The sequence below is a fragment of the Argentina silus genome (genome assembly GCF_951799395.1).
Source record: "Argentina silus genome assembly, chromosome: 18".
Taxonomy (NCBI): Eukaryota; Metazoa; Chordata; class Actinopteri; order Argentiniformes; family Argentinidae; genus Argentina; species Argentina silus.
In genome coordinates this window covers 16,917,152-16,939,651 of record NC_139672.1, presented here as the reverse complement: position 1 = coordinate 16,939,651, position 22,500 = coordinate 16,917,152, and the positions used below count along the sequence as shown (strand labels likewise).

At 43.9% G+C, this 22,500-nt stretch overlaps 2 protein-coding genes across 4 annotated transcripts; one reads left to right on the top strand and one right to left on the bottom strand.

Moving 5' to 3' along the window:
• Positions 1-3,499: 3,499 nt before the first annotated feature.
• On the top strand, positions 3,500-14,308 carry ifngr1 (interferon gamma receptor 1). Of its 3 annotated transcripts, XM_083689550.1 has the most exons (7): positions 3,500-3,931; positions 10,820-10,940; positions 11,083-11,264; positions 11,688-11,833; positions 12,255-12,456; positions 13,195-13,322; positions 13,833-14,308. In XM_083689550.1, the coding sequence occupies exons 1-7, from the start codon at positions 3,862-3,864 to the stop codon at positions 14,232-14,234; spliced, it is 1,251 nt and encodes a 416-aa protein (XP_083545676.1). In that variant the 5' UTR covers positions 3,500-3,861; the 3' UTR covers positions 14,235-14,308. The 3 variants fall into 3 exon arrangements, with proteins under 3 accessions (XP_083545676.1, XP_083545675.1, XP_083545674.1); XM_083689549.1 differs by lacking the exon at positions 3,500-3,931 and having other exon boundaries at positions 10,399-10,940; positions 12,255-12,450; XM_083689548.1 differs by lacking the exon at positions 3,500-3,931 and having other exon boundaries at positions 10,407-10,940.
• A 1,253-nt stretch (positions 14,309-15,561) lies between these two features.
• Positions 15,562-22,033, bottom strand: ltv1 (LTV1 ribosome biogenesis factor). The gene is made up of 11 exons (XM_083689547.1): positions 21,896-22,033; positions 21,306-21,437; positions 20,651-20,863; positions 20,333-20,429; positions 19,782-19,914; positions 19,309-19,525; positions 18,438-18,565; positions 18,147-18,286; positions 17,644-17,696; positions 17,086-17,286; positions 15,562-16,566 (listed from the first exon to the last, which is right to left on the bottom strand). Exons 1-11 carry the CDS (start codon positions 21,896-21,898, stop codon positions 16,453-16,455), a joined length of 1,431 nt encoding a protein of 476 aa, XP_083545673.1. The 5' UTR covers positions 21,899-22,033; the 3' UTR covers positions 15,562-16,452.
• Between the last annotated feature and the right edge of the window lie 467 nt (positions 22,034-22,500).

Below are 22,500 nucleotides of genomic sequence, written 5' to 3'. Positions count from 1 at the left end.
TTTTACTCCAACATCCGCATGTGGCACAGAAATGAGGTTGGTAAGCTGTCTAGATGTGTCACATGGGAGGCTGGGGGAGGTAGAAATCGGAGGACATATATATATATGTTTTTAGGGCATTTCTGCTTTATTGGGATAGAGACAGTAGAGGTTGACAGGAAGGATGGGTGAGAGAGAGGAGGGATGACATTCAGGATATGTCAACAGCCGGAATCGAACCAGGGACCTTGCGATGATACGGTATGCACCTTAGTGTGCTACGCCACTGAGCCCTTCCTCCTAAACTTTGATTGCTGCTTTTAGGATATGGTTAAATATAGATTTTTTTTTACTTTTGTTTTTTTTGGGTTAGGGTTATGGTTAGGCTTTTCTTAGGCAGAGGAGGTCTTACTGAGACCAATGTCTCTTTTTCAAAGGAGCCCTGCTTACAAACATGAAACAGATCATAGATGTACATTCAGAATTACAAACATAATTACATATCAATACAATATCAGTCAATTTACACAATATAAATCAACAAAACGTGTACATTCCTCGGGTGACAGATCCCTTATCAAGGTCTTAAACTGACCAAGTGACAGAAGATAATCTCATTAGTTTTTAAGGTTGTTCCAAGTACTTGGGTCCATCAATCACTCTGCCCCCATGACCATTCCCTTCTCCTGTCTGTCTGTGCCCTGTATGAGTTGACAGGGATGTTTTGATTTGCCTGAAAGCTGTTGTTTTTAAGTCCCATCTCCCCTTCAGCTTTATCTGCCTGCTCTAAAGCCCTGTAACAAAATCAGACATAATCAGATCCCTTTCTTTAATTAAAAATGGCCCCTACTGTTCAGATATTTTCTACTTCGACCCTGTGTCTGTGTGTATTAGTGTGTGTGTGTGTGTGTGTGTGTGTGTGTGTGTGTGTGTGTGTGTGTGTGTCCACTGCTGTCCAGATTGGGCCACGATGTCCGTGATCCAGCTGTCAGGTCCAGCAGCTGTCTGGAACCGACCCGGTGGGGAGTCTCACGCAGGGGGAGAGATTGGGATTTGTCCCTGAGGGATTTGAGGGGCGGGCGGTCGCTGGCAGTAATTATGCTCTGCCTCACGTGGCCGCCAGAGTGGGCCGATCACACACACACACACACACACACACACACACACACACACACACACACACACACACACACACACACACACACATACACAGACATACAGACACACGCACAGACACACACGCACACACGCATACATACACACACACACACACACACAGACACACACACACACACACACACACACACACACACACACACAGTTCAGGCCAGGACAGGCACAGCGGGTAGCTAACAGCGAGTGGGTAGCAGTAATGACAGGAGAGGAGGAGACCCCCGAGGCGAGGGACAAACCCAGAGGTGTGAGACAGACATATTGAACCCTGGCACAATCCCGCTGGCCTGGTTAACACCAGCATTATTATCCTAGAGGTTCTAGAATGTTCTGGAACATTCTGGAATGTTCAGGTATGTTCTAGAATGTTCTGGAATGTTCAGGGAATGTTCTAGAGGTTGATTCGGCAGGATAGCATCTATTCCATGGACTGACTGGGCACCTCTTTCATAAACCACTGGAAATGTATGTGTTTCCCTTATGGTTGATTCTGTCATCAACACTAGAGTTCTGTTTCTGACGCACGGCCAGCGCAACAACGTCTCATTCTGAAAGGTCTGCTAGTGTTGGTACTGGAAAACGACCTGTGGATCAGGGGAGGCTGGTGGAGGTAGAAATAGGAGGACGGGCTCATTGTAATGCATGGAATGGAACACACCGTGTTTGGTATGTGTTTGGTACCACTCCTCATTCCATCCCATGCATTGCAATAAGTGATGCTGGAGATGTGATCAGAGGACCAGCTTTTTTAGGGTTTTTTTTCCGTTTCAGTCTAATAGAGTGAAGTCAAAATTCAAAGTATTCATGGGAAACATGTTAACCTTGGTGTGGGAATCCGCATTGCGGATTTGATTTGATGTTTCTATTTAGAATAACAACCGCTGGACCTTAGAATGTCCTTGACCTATTTTCCCATAGATGAATTAATCCAACTAGTCCAACATCCTAGGCTTAGAGCAGGGGAGGCTGGTGGAGGTAGAACTCGGAGGACGGGCTCATTGTAATGCATGGAATGGAATAAGGAATTGTAACAAGTGTGTGTTTAATACCATTCCTCACTCCATTCCATGCAATGAGCCCGTCCTCCGATTTCTACCTCCACCAGCCTCCATTGGCCTAGTATTTACTGCAGGCAGCAATTTAGTATAGTGAAAACAGCTTTGTCACTGAAAGATTGGAACCATGACAGCAGAGTAAAAACAGACGTCAAAGACAGAAGACATAAAAAAAAACATCGGAACTGTGAATGTTTCATCAATTGGTAAGTTTAGGTCTCATTGAAGGAATTGACCTGCGTTGCAAACTAAATTCAACTGATTCGATTTGGTGATTTAGTTTTACTTTTATTTCATTGATATGTCTCCTTCCCTCTCTCCATCTGTCCCAATAAAAGACAGCATCTGTAATCTCATAAGGGGTTTAGCGTTCTGTCCACAGTCGTGTCAATGCTGCGTCATAAACGTGACAAATACGCTTTGTCACCATAGTCAACAAACGACAGTATAACTTGGTGTTGTGAATCACACACATTGTGAACTGACCTCAAAACACTTCCGTCATTTCAAAATATTAAAAACTTACTTTCATACCCTAAAAAAAACCGACTTCCGTCATTTCAAAATATTAAAAACTTACTTTCATACACTAAAAAAAAAATCCCCAATTTCATCAGAGGCAGTGATTTCGGCCGGTTGACTACAGATATGGTTTAAACTGACCGTTACGTAACAAATACAGAGATTTACAAATCCCAGGAGAGCAAAGATCAGCCACAGGAATATAATCTCACTGACCGGTTTTTGAAATGATAAATCCCTTCTGCACTAAGGGAAAAACAAAACAGTTGGGATTTGAATTCTGGCCAAAGTGAGGGCATGTATTGTAGCCTGTAATTTGAACTCGTAATTCTAATTCTCTGAGTTCGGCTATAGTTGTGGAGGGGTTTACTCTCTCCACAGAGGATGAATAGCTAGTTGAGGGCAGACCTGAGCAAAATGCTAAATCTTTTCAGATTAAATGAGAGAGGAAACTCTTTCCACAGCTCAAAGTACATACTGACTGTTGCTTCTTGCTGTTGTTGTGTTGATGGATAAATTGGTTCAGGTGTGTCATTATCACTGGCGCAGCTGATGCCTCTTGCCTCAGTCTCTCGCTGTACAACATTTGAGTTGCGAGAGATGTGCTGTACCTGAAACGACCAGCAGGCGGAGGCAGTGACCATGTATATACGACCTGGCAGGTAGAATCCGTTTTACCTGCGGGTCTTCTCAAGCAAAGGTCAAGGTGTCAAGTCCCGAATCCTTGTCGTCCCACTAAGGGAGAAGCGTGGTCGCTCCGGGCTGCGAGGTGGAACACGATAAACTGATATTTTAGAGAGAAGTTATTTATAAAGCGAATAATTCTAAAGACTTGCCCCGCTGCTTAGATCTCTTTATAAACATGAAATGCGGAAACAAGTCGAAACGAGTCATCCGAGCGGTCACTTGGTAGAAGTTACCAGGAAACCTCTTAGTCAACCGGAATTGGAGCTGACAGGAGCCGAGGCTGCGCTGATCTGTCGCCTCGCTAGTTTCACAATGAGTTAGTAGTACAGTGATTTTAGTTTAGTCGCAAATTGTAGGATATTGTTTTTTTCCTCGAAAGAGCAAGTTAAGTCTATCGGTGTCTTATTTGTTCCCGGGATTGTTCTAAATTTACTAATTCAACGCCATGATGTTGACACTTTGCCAAACACTGCCAGTCTTAATGGTGTTGGTGGTTGCAGAGATTTCCACACTAGGTAAGTCGGAAAATAAACACTAACACCATGAATTAAATGCTTTGGACAAACTTATTGATAACGTATAACAGTCAATATAAACGGATCTATTTTTAATGTTGATTGTCCTCTTATCAATTACAGTATATATTAGGTAATTGTGGTTTGATGTAATGTGTTAAATTGGATTTGTTCCCTAAACGTTTTAAATCATCATACTGGCCATATTTTCTATGGAACGTTTGAATTGAATGAAAAGTGTATCTAACTTGAACTTTGTACCTCACCTGTCATCTACCGGTGTGGTAGATGTGTGGTAGATGTGTGGTATAGTAACAGCCCTGAGGAAAAACGAACTAAAGGTATTTCCCTGCCCCCCTTCCTGCTCTGTGCTGCTCCTGCTCCATTCAAACAGTCTTACACTGACTTCTGTGATGGATGTGTGATGCAGTGAATTATTTGTTCCTGTAAAGCACATTGTATTTGGTGAATTTGTAAACAACATGTGAAGGGGCTTAAATGTGCTCTATAAATGAAGTTGTGTTTGATTTGATGAGTCTCGGGTGGAGGAAAGAGCTGCCAGTAAATGATTAAACGCTGTACGGAATTCAGTCCAGCCTTTCTTTGATAACCTTATCTCAGATGTTAACAAGCCCGAAGGAAATCTCGGGACTTTTGCCCTGAGCAGGCAATACAGACACCTACCCTAAACCCTTAAACCTAACCCTATCCATAACCCTTACCCTAACCCTTAACTTAACCATAACCATACCTGACCCAAGCCTTAACCATTTTAACCATAACCTTACCTGACCCAAGCCTTAACCATTTTAACCATAACCTGACCCAAGCCTTAACCATAACCTTACCCTAGCCTTAACCATTTTAACCTTACCTGACCCAAGCCTTAACCATTTTAACCTTACCTGACCCAAGCCTTAACCATTTTAACCTTACCTGACCCAAGCCTTAACCATTTTAACCTTACCTGACCCAAGCCTTAACCATTTTAACCATAACCTGACCCAAGCCTTAACCATTTTAACCATAACCTGACCCAAGCCTTAACCATTTTAACCATAACCTGACCCAAGCCTTAACCATTTTAACCATAACCTTACCTGACCCAAGCCTTAACCATTTTAACCATAACCTGACCCAAGCCTTAACCATTTTAACCATAACCTGACCCAAGCCTTAACCATTTTAACCATAACCTGACCCAAGCCTTAACCATTTTAACCATAACCTTACCTGACCCAAGCCTTAACCATTTTAACCATAACCTGACCCAAGCCTTAACCATTTTAACCATAACCTGACCCAAGCCTTAACCATTTTAACCATAACCTGACCCAAGCCTTAACCATAACCTTACCCTAGCCTTAACCATTTTAACCTTACCTGACCCAAGCCTTAACCATAACCTTACCCTAGCCTTAACCATTTTAACCTTACCTGACCCAAGCCTTAACCATTTTAACCATAACCTTACCTGACCCAAGCCTTAACCATTTTAACCATAACCTGACCCAAGCCTTAACCATTTTAACCATAACCTGACCCAAGCCTTAACCATTTTAACCATAACCTGACCCAAGCCTTAACCATAACCTTACCCTAGCCTTAACCATTTTAACCTTACCTGACCCAAGCCTTAACCATTTTAACCATAACCTTACCTGACCCAAGCCTTAACCATTTTAACCATAACCCCCCACTTCAATGAGGTGACATCAGAGTGCAGTCGTCACATGCATCCCACTGAACAATGACAGTTTGGGCGGGGCCATCGCTTCTCTGCTCTCATCCAACCATTGTTGTTGAAACTGTGTTCCATTATGTGTCATAGAGAGTTCTGTGAGAATTCCAAACAAAGGATCTCTGAGTGGCAACAATGTAACACCTAGTCTGATGCCATGCTAACAGTTGTACTGTGGAGTCAAAATGGAGTCACACCCTACTATGTTGACACAAGCAGACACGACCCCAGTATCTGATACATCTGATCAAGGAAGCTGTGTGCCTGAGATTAAAACTGGTTGGTCGGCTTGACCGAGCTTTGATCCTGGCGTAGGGACATGAAGTGAAGAGAGGAAATGCCCAAGGTGGTGGATGTAACAGGTAGCTCTCTGTGGTCCTCTGTGCCTCAGTTGATAAAGCATGGCCTGAACAACACTAAGGTTGTGGGTTCGATTCCCGCTGGGCCCATATATACTGAGAAATGTATGCACTCACTGCAATGTAAGTCGCTTTGGATAAAAGCGTCAGCTAAATGGCTATTATTATTATTATTATTATTATTATTATTATTATTATTATGTGTTGCTTAATCACACTTGGATCTTGTCGTTGCCCTGAACTCATCTTTTGTGTTGGGTCTTACAAATAATTTCAATCCTCCAGGTGTGTGTGTGTGTGTGTGTGTGTGTGTACCTGCTGTACCCGTACAGGTCTGTGTTTTTACTTGCTGTTGAAGACAACCCCAGAGTGAGACCTTATATGGCTCTTCCTGTGGGAGGGCACAGGGGAAAGGGAGGGTTGTATAGTGATGACTTAAACGTTTAGATCTCTTGAATTACTTTGAAGACACGACTTCTAAGTCAAATCAAACCACCACCACTATATACCTGGTATTTACTAGGTGATGATGTGGTAACATTGGGCACTATCTGGTACTTTAGTTATAATAATTAATAATTGGTAACTGGGACCTCACACAGATGACTGCTTCATTCTTAATTGAATCCAACAATGGGATGCTGATAATTCAACCCAACATTTCCAATGGCTAACTAACTACCAATGGCTAACTAACTACCAATGGCTAACTAACTACCTGGTCCCCAATCCTGCCTTGTGTTTGTGGTTACAATAGATCCCAGAGAGACAAACTAACAATGCACAAGTTATCATTGTGTACAGTAACTACCATTCCATACCAGGGACTACAGAATCTAAATCTGGTGCAATGCCATGTACATGTATGTAAATACATTCTATAATGTAGTTTCCTAATAAATCCAATCCTCCGCTGCAGATTGAAGACCCATCTCTTCAGGCTACATCTTAACGGTCCCTCCTAAAGACCTCTTCACCCCCACTACCCCCTGTACAAGTTTCTCTCCTGTTTAAAAAAAAAAAAAAAAAAGCATTGTGACTGCTGATGGCCCCTGGTCCGAGCATTGATTACTGGTTGATGAGATGGAGTAAGAGAGAGAGAGAGATGGAGTGAGAGAGAATAGATATCCCATCAAAATGTATCACACCGTTGAAAGACAGTCTTCTTCCAGTAATTCTTCCTTCTTCTAGCATTGTGACTGCCAATAGCCCCTGGTCCTAGCATAGATTACTTCTTCTTATGATGACTGATGGATAGATGATTCACTTACTTAAACAAATGTATTTGTTGTAAGTCGCCTTGGATAAAGACATCTGCTAAATGCCATGAATGTAAATGTAAATGTAAAATGTAAATGTTGTCAGAAAATGCTTTACAACATGAAAAATAAGTAAACAACACTGTTAACTCATTTACTGCCAAGGGGGAATTTATTCACCAAAAATGCATAAATTATGATGCTCCATTTTGTAGCCAATCAGAGTATTGTTGCTAGGTAAACACCACATAGAACACTTGGCACTCTGGGTGGTGAGTGTTCCAGAACTCTTTGGCAGTTGGTGATTTAAACTGATTTGGAATTGGGAATGTGGTGCAAAAAAGTTCTTACCAGCCGTGGATCTACCAGGTGTACTGTAGGTAGACTGGTGTCAACTAGGCTACAGGTTCTGGGTTGATGCTGTACAGACCAGGAGCAGAGTGATGGGTGTGAAGCTTCCCCTACTGTAGTATATATATACACACAGGGGCCCTGTTCCAATACTTTCAAAATGCATCCTTCCTCCTCCTTTCCTTGAGGATCTAAAGTGATTAGACTGGTCAAAGCAAGCTTCCCACTGCATCACTTCCACCAGTTCAGTCATGTTCAGATCAGTGATTTCTTCAAGGAAGGGAGGAGGGGAGGTTGCATTTAAAGAGCATTCACCAGGGTTGTCCCACCAAGGGAGCTGGTTGGCCGTGGAGAAGGCAAAGGGCACAGCAGAAATGAACAATACAGACCATAGACAATACAACAATAACAGCATTTACAGCAGTTGGATCTGGAAGAGTGAATAACTGCACCACATTCATGAGGTTGGAGCATTAGCTGCTTCACAGCTCAAGATAATTAAAGGCTTTACGTGGCTGTTGTCAAGGAATGAAACCTGAGTAGACAATTAGAGAGGTCTGTTTACATCCAACAAGTTATTCACCAACCCTGTACAGGTGCAGAAGAGCAACATTGTGTTACGTTTCCTGTTCTTCAGCCTGTGCCTCTGTTGCCGTGCCAACGTGGGACGTTTCCTCTGCCTACTCTGCTCACCGTGTTGTTGTGTTGTTTTTTAACTGCCTACAACCTTGTCTTTCTATTTGACAAATAACATAAAAACTAGGTCTTTATTTAAAAAATAGGTCACGGTGCACCTTTCATACGGGTGTGTGTGCAGCTAATACTGTAACCTCACCTTATTTTGCTCTCGCCTTATAAACCACTCGTTCAACCGCAGTGCAATTTTACCTCAATATAGTATAACCAGTGTCCTACAGTACTGTATATATAATAATGAGTAGTAAAGCAGAGGACTCAATCGCACAACTCAGGACACAGGCTTGATCCAAAAGAGTAGTTTTACTAGCAAAAGGGTTCGGTACACAGGTGGGCAGTCAATAGGTAGTGTATATCCAGAAAGGGGTCTGCAAAACAGAGTACGGTACACAGGTAGTCAAAACCAAGATCAAGGCAGATAGTCCAACAGGGAGAGGCAAAAAGGTGAAGTCAAAAAAACACTCAAAGATCAAAACCATGAAAACTAGACACGAAGGAAATTGCTGGAATGTATTGACACAGAGGCACAATAAACGAACTGGCAATGAGACAGAGGAACACACAGACTACATACACAGACTACATACACAGACTACATACACAGACTACATACACAGACTACATACACAGACTATATACACAGACTACATACACAGACTATATACACAGACTATATACACAGACTATATACACAGACTACATACACAGACTATATACACAGACTACATACACAGACTACATACACAGACTATATACACAGACTATATACACAGACTACATACACAGACTATATACACAGACTATATACACAGACTACATACACAGACTATATACACAGACTATATACACAGACTACATACACAGGGAATGATGGGAAGGAACAGATGAAATCAGTCGGGGCGGGGTAGACAATCACACAAGCGGGAAAACACACAAGGGCAGACAACGACGTGACAGAAACCAAAACGTGAGTAAAACAGGAAAGAAATGAACAACAAAAACAAAGAAACAACAAACAACACTAATGCACAGGACGGGACATTACATACTGTGCATGCTGAGATTGTTAATTACCTTGTTAATTAAGATTGTTAATTACCTTCTTTTCCTATTTCTTTGTGTAACCTTGGAAGTCTTTTTCCTCCTTAGTGTTGAGAAATACTCCAAGGTCAGACTAACTGACCATTGTAATGTACCTGTTGTGGCAACCTGCCACGTAACTCAGCACAGATCACCTCCAGATGATGAGAACCGTTGGAGTCCATGTTTTACTGTGTTGACCAGGGACGGCTTGAAGGAATCCCCACAGCATCGGCTGTGACACTCAGAACAGAACCAGAACAATCATTTATGCCTCTTTATTTGTTTGTTCCCTACACTGCACACAACCACACCGAGCATGTCTGGGAGTCCGAGTGGAACAGAGGAAGGGATGTAGAGACAGAGGGAGCGAGAAAGCAAGGGATGAGGGGGGGCAGAGGAAAAGAGATAGAAAGAGAGATCGGAACAAGCAAAAAACATCTGAACTATTGTTTTATTGCACATGGTGTGTGTGTGTGTGTGTGTGTGTGTGTGTGTGTCTGTCTGTGTGTTTGCGTGTGTGCGTGCGTGCCTGTGTGTGTGTGTGTGTCTGCATGTGTGCGTGTGTGCATGTGTGTGCGTGTGTGTGAGTGTGCGTGTGAGTGTGTGTGTGTGTGTGTGTGTGTGTGTGTGTGTAACGCACCTAAGGTCAGTGCTCTATCCTCCGTGGCCGTGGTCCTCCCAGGTGTGCCAGTCTGTCCATGCAGAGCCTCCTGTAGTTTCCCCATCAGTTCACACTCAGAGACCCGCCTCCCCTCCGTCAGACCGAGACTGGGCACCAGGGCTGCTGCTGCCAACCACACAGACAACACCAGCTGCATCTTCATGTCCTCTATGTTGTCTCTGTGGAGAGAGAGAGAGAGAGAGAGGGAGAGAGAGATGAGGGAGAGAGATGGAGGGAGAGAGAGAGAGATGGGGGGAGAGAGATGGAGGGAGAGAGAGAGAGAGATGGGGGGAGAGAGATGGAGAGAGAGAGAGAGATGGGGGGAGAGAGATGGAGAGAGAGAGAGAAAGAGAGAGAAAGAGAGGGAGAGAGAGGGAGAGATGAGGGGAGAGAGATGGAGGGAGAGAGAGAAAGAGAGAGAGAGAGAGAGAATAGATATCCCATCAAAATGTATCACACCGTTGAAAGACAGTCTTCTTCCAGTAATTCTTCCTTCTTCTAGCATTGTGACTGCCAATAGCCCCTGGTCCTAGCATAGATTACTTCTTCTTATGATGACTGATGGATAGATGATTCACTTACTTAAACAAATGTATTTGTTGTAAGTCGCCTTGGATAAAGGCATCTGCTAAATGCCAAAAATGTAAATGTAAATGTATATCTGTGCAGTGAAGTGCTACCTCGGTTGCCTTCTTAAAACTACAACTACTTCTTCTTCTTCTTCTTCTTCATGGACAGTTCCCCCTCCAGAAAACATCACACTGAGCTGTCAGAACTTTGAGACCTCTGTCCACTGGAGCTACAGGGGTCTCCTCCCACAGCCGGGCTTCAGAGTGGAGATCTTCTACAGTGCAAGCAGGTTGGCTTTGCTGCTACTGAGCACTGTGACGCATACTAGACTCCATTACAATGAGTACTGTCTGTAAAGTTTCTCTTGAAGTTTCTGTTAAACTTGGCACGGACGGTCAATGTTGTGAATGTTTGTTTTTGATTGTTTCTAGCCCCCACAAGGCTGAGACCACACAGCCTTCCTATGACCTCACGCCTGTGATCTGGAGAGACAGGTGGTCGCCGGAGGAGGTCTACTATCTACAGATCACAGCTGTGAATGGAACGGAGGAGTCTGAACCTTCTCGCTCCCCATCGATCACATTTAACAGGAACAAAATGGCAGAGGTCATCTGTAAGTAGTGTTTCAGAGAGGACAATGTTTTTATTTAACCAGGTAAGACCCACTGAGGTTTAGAAACCTCTTTTGCAAGGGCAATGTGGCAAGACGGCAAAGCATGTAGGGTACAGCAGGTAGGGTACAGTGTGTACATACAGTGATACAAATACACAAAGACAAGTGTTAAAAAAATAGATTTGACAATTAAAAACAACTGCAGCTATCAAGAACATTTCCGTTGACGCCAAAGTAGTTTCTTCATGCCCTCCCTGCACATAATGTTTTGTTTTTTTGTAAGAATAGAAAATGTTGGATGCTTTTGTTTTTATTTGTGCCGAATTAATAAACTCAACTTAATTATTATTATATTTATTAATGTAGGGAACCTGTTATTGATTACTATATTAGTTCCGTACCGAGGTTTATCACTCTCTGCAGGCCAGCTGGATTTCCCTGCCGTCGACCTGTCTGTCAAAGACAAGATGGTCACGGTCAGCTTCCTCAACCCCTTCCACCGCTACAAACAGCTCAGCGATTCAAAACGGGAGCACGACGAATTCTCTTATCAAGTACATGTTGAGAAAGTAAGCACGACGAAAATGAACCTACAGTATGAATGTTAAATAAAGTATTTCTCTGCTCATAGCTCACATTCTGACTGTTAGAAGTCTATAAGTTAACTTTTTAAAAATGTGTTTTGTATAAATGTATTTTGAGATGAATGAATACTGTAATGTGAGTGGAATTTATTTAAGTCACTAACATATTTACCATGGACATATTTAACATTCAAAGCCAATTTTTTTAAACATTTTTTATGGTAAACATGTTTCTTGTTTCTATGTTGCGTGTTAAATATGTTCGTGAGTCAATTGATTTCCACTCACTGGTTTGTATTAATTACATCTTCTAGACCTTCACCTGTTCACCTGTATTAATTACACCTTCACCTGTTCACCTGTATTAATTACATCTTCTAGACCTTCACCTGTTCTCTCTCCTCAGAAAACTGAACCCGAGGAGTACACGTGTAAGATGGAGGAGAGGGTGTGTCAGCGTGAGTTCCTGGTTCTGGAGGAGAGGCAGCAGTACTGTCTGTATCTCACAGGAGATATCATCGACAATGGAGTGAACGCAAAAGATAAACGGGCTGTGAGGATACCCTTCAACAGAACACAAACCACCTGTGTCCGTGAAACGGGTACGGGTACGTACTGAAGCTGTCATATCCTCTGTGTTTCTGTGGTAAATTTAAAGACAATATAAGGGTTTGTAATCCCACACCTAGGGAAGAGATCACAGGAAAACAGATGGTCCTAGAACATTTGGAGAATGCAGTCAAGAGGGGTGAGGTCAGATTGAGGGGTTGGCTAGAGGTGAAGAAAACAAAGGATCAAAGCTGCAGAAACAGGATAGAATAATTAAAATATAGGGTAATTAAGTAATAAGCAAAGTTGTAAACAGCCAGGACAAAAGGCTTTTGAAAACAGCCTGGGCGTCAGCAAGGCCTGACCAGACGAATTGGCGGTGCACACCTTGATGACGAAATGTAATTCTCAACTTTGCAAACCTGAACGGCTACATATTCTGCATGAATAAAGTCTTTGAATGAATCAACAGCTCTGGTTAACGGTAATTTATTTCAAAGTATTATTACTTAAATTCTACGACATTTCCAGCTTCTTTAAAAAAAAAAAAAAAAAAAAAAAAAAAAAAAAGATGTGTGTATACTTTAACCTTTTAAGGCAGCTTCCCCGACTAGCTACTAAACCCTGATTCACAGATCAGGGCTGAACTCAGCCGAGCTGTACTGAGCCGGCCTGGTTATGCGTCCACCAGAGTTGCTGTAAGAGTGCCAACAGAGCCAGTCCAGTACGGTTCAGATCGGCCGTGTCTGTGTGTGTAAAGTCCCTTCGTGACTGATCTAAGATTTGATCTCTTGCAGAAACGCCTATTCCCCTGATCATCGTAGCCGTGCTGGTGATGGTAGCCTTTGTTGTGGTTATCATCATAGCGATGATCTGCTGTGCCAAGGCTACGACGAGGACTCCTTCCACTCTGCCAAAGGCTCTGGTAAGTTGTTGTTAATAATAATAATAATGCATTTATTTTGTATAGCGCTTTTCTCAGTACTAAAGACACTACAGTACATTCCACGGAGGGAACAAGAATGGATAAATAAAAAGTAAAACAAAAGCACAGTCAGTAACGACAACAAAACAAAATAGTTAAAGATTAAAAGCAAGTTTAAAAAGATGGGTTTTGAGGGATCGTTTGAAGGAGGAGAACGTGCTGGAATCTTTGATGTGGTTTGGGAGAGCGTTCCACAGAGCGGGGGCTGCAGCCTGGTGCCCCCAGGTCCGGTGTTTAGTTAAATCTCTAGTTTGACCCATACTGTATATTCAGTCAAATGCGTGGCTTGTGCTTAATCAGTGTCCTTTCTGTATAAAATACATTCAGCCTTTTGGTTTTGGTGTTTTAGGTTCAGAATTTAGTTGTGACCATTTGATTTGTCATGATGTTTTAATTCAGATTTGAGGGGAAAAAACATTTAAACAGATGTGTCTCTGATCTGTGATACAGGCGTCCATGCTGTCCAACCCCAGTGACAGGAAGGTGCTTTACCTGTCTTTTGAGAAAGTGTCGCAGATCACCGCCATAGAACTTGCGACCCAAACCACCATGGATAACAGCCTGCTGGAGATCTCATTGGAGGAGGAGGAGAAAGAGGAGGGACCAAGTCACACTCAAACCAATCACATGGGCTCTGAGGTGTCCCCTCGTCCCCCCATTGGTCCTGGTCTGGTGGAGTTGACGGCACAGCAGAGTTCCATGGAGTCAGACTCAGAGACTTTGGAGGGTGTGATGGAGGAGGAGGAGGAGGAGGAGGAGGAGGATATGATAATTCACTGTCACTACAGCCGAAGACACATAGAGGTGGACATGGGCTTAGGGGATGTAGTGAGCTGCTATGGTCCTGTCTGAGAGAGAGAGAGAGAGAGAGAGACAGACACAGACACAGAGACAGAGACTCTTCACTTTTTTTTTTTTTGAAGCTACATTATAGCCAAAGGTGTGCCTTGTAGCATGGTCTTTATGGTGATTACCCGTATACAACACACAACACTGTGGTACTGTATGAGTGTCCTAGTACGCCGCTGCTGGAGACGTCAGAACAGAGCCACTGCAACAATGACCTGTTCATGTCACCGAACTGGAATCATTTTTTGTTGACATTAGTATGTGAGATTGTATCGCGATGAGTCATGACAGTTGACAGATAAATTAAGCTTCAAAACACTATACAAGTATATCCATTTCCTACATTTTTGGTCATGTTCAAGATTCAAGATTCAAGATTCAAGATTCTTTATTTGTCACGTGCATACAAGTATACAGTGAAATGCAAAAGTGACAGTGCCACAGAGTAGTGCAACAATACAATAAGTTTTAAAATACAATAAAATAAAAATAGAAGTACTAAAAAATATACAGTATGGACAGTATAAACAATATGAACAGTATAACCGGTAAGCATATAAGTAAGCAATATAAATAGCAGATGGATGACTATGTGTGTGCATATGTGTTAAGATGACAGTGCATGTGTGAGTGTCTTGAGGGGGGCACTGGTGGGGTCATCGTTGACTATTCTGATGGCGTGATGTTACACTTACCGTAACTAAACAAAATAATCAAGATTAATTAAGTCAAGAATGTTGATTTGTGTATGTAAGCAACGGACGCAGCAAAGCTCCTGTTGTTTGAAATGTGTCATGAAGGGTTTTGATGTCATGACCTGGCAATCATTGTATAAAAGAACGTAACGTTTTTTTTTAAATGGTGGATACAGCATTTTAACTATGAAACTCTTCAAATATATACACCGGCACTACTGTTAGCTTCCGACAGTAAAACTTAGCTTCCGACAGTATTTAAATAATTTAGAATACTCATCTGTGCTCGGCTGAGTTTGCCTGGCACAATGGACCCAGTAGAACAGTCCCAGAAGTTTACCTCAGACTTCTCAACCCAGGTCTGACACGGGGTACGTCCTGTATTCCCTGGCTACGTTTACCAAGCTGTTTCTGATCAGGTTTGAAACAGTCCTTGAGTAATGTACTGTGTCTTGTCGACACCAGTTGAAGTAGAAATCGGAGGACAGAATCAGGAACGGCATAAAACCCTATTCTGGACCTTACAACCCATGACTAAATGGTTTCCTGTGCATTTGATACCATTTCCCTAAGGGGATTTCTGGGAAGTGAAATGTGGAAGCCAAATCCCACAAACAAACACGACACAGAGCGAATACAGATGAAGCATTTTAATAAAGATTTCAAAGGAGTTTTACAATACATTTGGATTTGTCATTTTCTCACACTGTGTGAATTGCAGAGATATGAACACCATGATCACTTCAAAATCTTGTTCATCTACAAAAAACACTGTATTCTGAGCACGTCTCAAAAAGTGTAACACACAAATGCTGAATTGCCACACCTTTCCTGTCTCACAAAGAGCTCACTGACACGAGCTGGGATTTCAAAACATTTGATTGATTGACTAATAAAGGAAATACACCGGGAACTTTCATCATCACTTTTTAAATTCCATTTGTGGGCGTAAACAAGTGAAGACTTCAGAGAAGAATGGTAGAGAGTGAGAATGATGCATCCTCTTGTGTAGGGGATGGGGTAGAGCCCCGTGGCCCTTTCTCACTTGGTAGAAACTCGATTCCTTGTGTCCTCCACTCACTTCCTTCTCAAAGAGCATTGGAGGAGAATATCTAAAGGGGAGGAGCCCAGGTCTTCTCATCCAATGTGCTTTGAGTAGTAAGCTGGTGAAGGATGAGAGGAATCATGTTTCTAACACGGGCTCGTGAGTCATGGCAATGCAGGAGGGGGCGGGGGGCGGGTCCTTTCTCCGAAGTGAGTGTTCCCGAGGGCAAGGTTGTCTGTTCATAATCCAGTCTAGAAGATCCACAAAGTCAGTTAAAGCAGATTCTGGTTGGCCTTCCTCCTCGGGGGCAGGGATCGTTTAGCTTCTGCCCCCTTCTTCCTCCCGGTCAACTTTGAAACCTGGTTTCTCCTCCTCTCCCTTCAGGGCAGTTACAGGAGGATAGTTTGAGACATGGTTCCTTGTAATCTTGGGCAGCTACTAGGACAGTTTTAGGCCCATTTCCTCCCCCCTCCAGGGGGTTTTAGGAGAGTTTGAGGCCCTGGACGTTGTTCCTCAGGCCGACCATCTGCTTCTCCTGCAGGGCCTTTTCCCGTTTGAAGGCCACCGTGTTGGCCTTCTTCTCTGTCCTCCTCTCCTGTGGACACCGCGGGGTCAGAGGTCAGGGGTCAGTCACTCAACACAACACACACCACGGGAGGCTGGTGGCGATGGAAATCAGAGGACAGGCTCTTTGCGTGTTTGAGCCCGTCCTCTGATTTCTACCTCCGCCAGCCTCCCCTGAGACATTGTTCATGTGTCGAAACAATAATAATAAGGAGCAATATTTTAAATATTTTCAGAAACTTGATTTAGCCTGCCAGTGGAACACAACCAGCTCTGCACTGCATCGAGGAAGCTTGATCAGCGGCACCTCAAGTGTTTATTTGCGGGACTATATCAACCCAGGTCTGCATTCAAAGGCACCAGAGGGGTTTCTGCCGGCCTGTGGTTAACTCACTTACTGCCAAGGGTGACTTTATTCACCAAAAACACATGAATTATGATGCTTCATTTTGTAGCCAAGTGTTGTTGCTAGGTAAACACCACATGGAACACGTGGCGCTCTAGGGGGTGAGTGTTCCGGAACGCTTTGGCAGTTGGTGTTTAAACCCACCTTGCGTTCCTCCTTGATGGCCTGTTTCCTGGCCTTCCTCTCGTCCGTGGTCTCCTCGCGGGGGCGGGGCTGGGTGGCGACGCAGGGGAGGTCCGAGTTGTTGATGCGTTCCATGCGCTCTGCTTGCTTGGCGGTCAGGCCCCGGGCGGGGAGGACGTCCAGGGGGATGCCTGTCCTCGTAGACACCTTGATGGGCTTCGTCTGAGAGGGGATGAGATGAGATGAGCTTAGACTCACTGATTGATCTCTCTCTCTCTCGTCTCAGTGCAGTGAAACATTTAATTCTCTCACACACACACACACACACACACACACACACACACACACACACACACACACACACACACACACACACACACACACACACACACACACACACACACACACACACACCTCTCCCTTCAACGTCCTACTGTAGTGAATTGTAAGTGAACTGTAAGTGAATCAACTATACATCAGTCATCATAACTAAAACCTTCGATGAGAACAAGTGCCATCGGCAGTCACAGTTTTTTAGATTTTAGTTATTTTTTTAACAGACGAGAACGTTGTTCTCACCTTCGGTGGGTCTTTGATGATCTTCGGATGGTTATACAAGTTTGAATATGTACCTGTGGAGGACCAGAGATGATCAGGAGATAGAATATCACATCCAGACTTGAAAGAAACCGAGTGTTACGGTAATGTGACAGTCAGCTGATTTGTATGTTTTCACCAGTGAGCCAACATCAGGGGAGGCTGGTGGAGGTGGAAATAACTAAATAATGTAGATGCACCGTAGAGGCTTGTGGAGGTAGAAATCGGAGGATGGGCTCATTGTAAAGCATGGAATGGAAGAAGAAATTGTATCAAACACACACGTTTTTGAAATTGTATCAAACACAAGTTTGAAACCATTCCTCATTTCATTGCATGCATTGCAATGAGCCCATCCTCCGATTTCTACCTTCACCAGCCTCTACGGTGCAGTTTATTATAATAATTATATTAATATTATATCTGATGTGTATTAGTGAGTTGATAAAATACATCTGCGTCACAGTGTGATGAGACCAACTCACTGATGATGGATTCACAGTCCCACTTCTCCGCTGGTCCCTCTATGACGATGGTCTCCATCTCCTGCTCCTCTTCATCGTCCTCCTCTTCCTCCTTCACGGCCAGCAGCTCTTTAGGACCCAGGTCGTCCGGTCGCAGGTATCTGGAAGGCAGATGTGACCAGTGTTGGTGTTGTTGTTATTACACACACACCAACACCCACACACAGTCTCATGGTTCATCCACTGTTTTATACAATACACACACACCTGCACGCGCACACACACACACACACACACACAGGTTGTACTCACTCTTTCCCTTTCTGTATGAAGTAGTCTTTAATGACCTCCTCCAATCGAGCGCTGTCTGGTTCAATGTATCCCTCCAGCTCGGTGTTGTCCAGGGCCCCGATCTCATCATCGTCAAACTGCTCAAAGAACTACAGAGGCAAGGCAGGGATGACAGTTAAGAGGTTTGATCTGACAACAATGGTAACATTCACCTGGCGGGAATTCATTTTCTAGTATGAGAGGAATTTCTTCCTGTTATTTATCGCCATACGTTTTAAATCATGAAAGGCCGGTTTCCCAGACACAGGTTCAGCCCAGTCTTCAACTATCAATGGAGGGTCCCCACCGAAAGTTCTTTTAGTTCAGGATTAGGCTTAATGTCTGGAAAATCAGCCTGTGAAAATCTCTAATTCCTCTACTTCCGTCTTCTTCACTATTGGTTGAAACAGTGTTCTGGTGTTTCCCTGCTGGGTTCTAACCCTAACTCAAAGAATGTAGGAGTGGCCTGTGCCACCTAGTCCACCTAGTCCACCTTGCCACTATGTCAACATTTCACAGCAAACGAAACTGACGTTTAGAAAAGACAGAGTCTCTTTCTCTGACCTCCCACGGTTTTGGTAACGCAACCCAGCGCCGCTTTGCTCTAAAGTCCTGGGGTGAACCCTGCTTCACGATTGGTTAACTCACTGACTGCCAAAGAATTCTGGAGCGCCAAGTGTTTTATGCGGCATTTACCTAGCAACAACACTCTGATTGGCTACAAAATGAAGCATCATAACTTAAGCATTTTTTGGGTGAATGAAGTCACCCTTGGCACTCTAGAATGTTGACAATTTGGGCGACTTCATTCCCCCTCGGCAGTCAACGACTTAAAGCGGCGTGGACGCCTCACCTTCTCGAAGCGGTCGTCCAGCAGGGTCAGCTGTTCGTTCCTCTTCATGACGGAGGAGGTCATGGAGTACGCCGTGAAGCGACTCTTCGTCTCCTCGTCCGTGAACATGAACTCCCGCCCCTTGCCGTCCTCGCCGCCCTCCGAGTCAAAGTCTGCCTCGTCGCTGTCGCCTTCGTCGGTGTCCTCCCACTCTTCATCATCATCATCATCGCCGCCTCTGGAAGGGAGGCAGGGAGAGAGCGAGAGAGAAGGAAAGGATATGGAGGGAGAGAGAGAGAGAGAAAGACAGAGAGAGAGAGAAAGAGAGAGAGAGACAGAGAGACAGAGAGAGAGAGAGAGAGAGAGAAAGAGAGACAGAGAGACAGAGAGAGAGAGGGACCAGTCAGAGCCAGAACATCTCTTTAGGACCAGGTGCTGACTAAACCTAAAAACAAGCACAAGTGATTCTAAAGTAGTGATGATGTCAGTCTTACTTCATGGCAACCGCTCCGGTGACATCATTGGCCTTGACGATGAAGTCATCTTCCAGCATGTTGTCGGGGTCGTCAAAGTCAAAGTCCTCGTCCAGAGCTGCTACGATGTCTGGGTCCAGGTCCAGTCTGGGTCCTGGGAGAGGCAGAATGTCAGGGGACACACTAGGGTTAGAAACACCCCCTACTAGGGTCAGGGGACACACTAGGGTTAGAAACACCCCCTACTAGGGTCAGGGGACACACTAGGGTTAGGAACACCCCCTACTAGGGTCAGGGGACACACTAGGGTTAGAAACACCCCCTACTAGGGTCAGGGGACACACTAGGGTTAGAAACCTTTCTTTATCCACCTGCGTGTTCTGATACTTACAATAAAGGTATGGCCATAACACAAACCACCCAAACTGATATTCTTTTTCGACTGTTGGAATGCATAATGGTACTTGTCTATGCTGATAGGCTGGGTAACTGTTAAGGCCAGTCGCCACACACCAGACAATTTCATTGATCGATCGATTGATTGATTGATTGATTGCTACATAGACTCTTACCGTAGATGGGAGCAGCTTTGTTCAGCATCCCAACCTCCTCCTCAAACTCGGAGGCGAACAGCGAGGAGGGAAGGTTGATGCTGACAGGGGCCGGCTTCTTCAGGGAAGAAGTCACAAAAACAAATACGTCATATTTACGTTAGAAACAATGACCCCATAAGCAATACTGGCCATCAAATGTGTGCCTAGCTAATCGGAGGAGGTAGAAATCCGGATAAATACAGCACCAAAACACTCTCACAACAATCATCATCCAACACCACCTCCACATCCACATCCAACAACAACAACCAGACCTCCACTTCCTGCCAGACTTACAGGGGTGGGCTGGTCCTCATCCTCATCCTCATCCTCCTCTTCGTCTCCACCCTGGCGGTCGAGAGGTCGTCGCCTGCCTCTCTGTGATTGGTTGGAGGAGGACACCAGCTCCCCGGGTTTCTCCGCCTCCTTCAGGTGCTGCAGGTAGTTGTAGTCGTCGTCGAAGAACACCCCGAACTGCCTCTGTTCATCACGCCGTTTCTCCACCTCCACCTGGACACGCGTGGGGTCAAGGGTTATTACAGGGTCGAGGGTTATTACGGGGTCGAGGGTTATTACAGGGTCGAGGGTTATTACAGGGTCGAGGGTTATTATGGGATGTGTGTGTGTTTGGTCACGGATGAGTCAAATGTGTTTTACTTTTTATTTATCCATCTATTCTTGCTCTCTCCATGGAATTTAGTGTCTGAGTATTTAAAACACTATACAATTATATATTATATGTTACATTATATGCATTATTATTTAGTTTTTATAATTATACACACAGGTGTGTTTGGTTACTGATGTTGAGTAACCAACAATGAGTGTGTAAACATTACACTGTTGTGTCCTCAGGTAATTTATCTCTTCAACAAATCAAAGCATTTACACACACACACACACACACACACACACACAGGTGAGTACTGTGGTACATGTATGATGATGTTACCCTTTGGGCCGGCAGGAGGACATGCTGGGGGGCCTTCTCGTCAGCAGCGAGGGGGTCTCTCTGACTTCTGTGGACCAGGTGGAAGGTCACAGAATTCTTCTTCTCGATAAACGACTTCTTCTTTCTGGGAGGCTGGAGAGATGGAGGGCCAATGTTAAGAAACTGCTCCTTCTCACGTTGAACACTTTGTACACAATGATCATCATTATCATCATAATATTGAAGTATTGATCGTAGGAATATGAAGCTATCAGACAGCAGGGTCTGCAAATGAGGCGTGCATTAGAAACATGAAGCCCAGATGTGTTGTGCAACACTTGATCATCCTTATTATTGATCAATCTACACCTAGTAAACACAGGTACAAACAAAAACGAACGATGAAACATTAAAGTTTTACTTAAACTTTAAGTTTTACTTAAAGTATAAAATGTATAAAGGAGGAATGTGATCAACTGGCATTTGTCTGAAGCAGAAACAGTAACAGAGCAGCCAGACCAACTGGTTAGCATGCTAGCATAGCTAGCTCACCTGGCTGTCAACGCTAGGCGGCTAACTAGCGACGTTACTGCAGCGAAAGGTGTGCTTACCATGATTCAGCTGGATCTTCTGTGTGTTAGTAGTGAATTATAACATACACTCAGACTGGGAGTGTGTCGTTTACGGGGATTTAAAGTCAGAAACTGTCAATGTTATTTATCCACGCTGACTTCTTCCTCCCATGCTGTATCGACCATTGTTGGAAAGAACCATCACATACAAATGAGGATATATGGATCAGAGTGTAATTCGTTCTACACAGCAAATCAAACGTCTAATATTGTATGTTTATATGTGACAGTATAATATAATGATTTTTGTCACTGTATCAATATACGTTAGGAAACAGAGCAATGTGAAAGCTACTAATCGATGTGTCCCCCCATTCCTAGATTTGGTTTAGCCCAACAGACCAAACTAATCAACGCCGTTGTCATCGATTCCCCGTCGCATGTGGAGCCAGCGACCAGAGGGGGCGCTCCTGTTCTATTTCCATGATGTGTCCCTACTATCCACCACCAACGGTCCCGACTACTGATAATACATAAGTCCCTCCTCAAAACTAGGGCTTTACTCAAACTCACTCAGTGTTTACCGTCTTTCTAGGCGGTGATTCATTGGTCTGAGTAATGACTGATACACAAACTCAGACAGC

Coding starts and splice junctions, on each gene's coding strand:
- ltv1 (XM_083689547.1), bottom strand. Junction 20,864..21,305: donor TCCTCCTGCCGGCCCAAAGG/GTAACATCATCA, acceptor ACGCGTGTCCAG/GTGGAGGTGGAGAAACGGCG. Junction 18,287..18,437: donor TTCATACAGAAAGGGAAAGA/GTGAGTACAACC, acceptor TCTGCCTTCCAG/ATACCTGCGACCGGACGACC.
- ifngr1 (XM_083689548.1), top strand. CDS start 10,735: ATGTATATCTGTGCAGTGAAGTGCTACCTCGGTTGCCTTCTTAAAACT. Junction 10,941..11,082: donor ATCTTCTACAGTGCAAGCAG/GTTGGCTTTGCT, acceptor GATTGTTTCTAG/CCCCCACAAGGCTGAGACCA. Junction 12,457..13,194: donor TGTCCGTGAAACGGGTACGG/GTACGTACTGAA, acceptor GATCTCTTGCAG/AAACGCCTATTCCCCTGATC.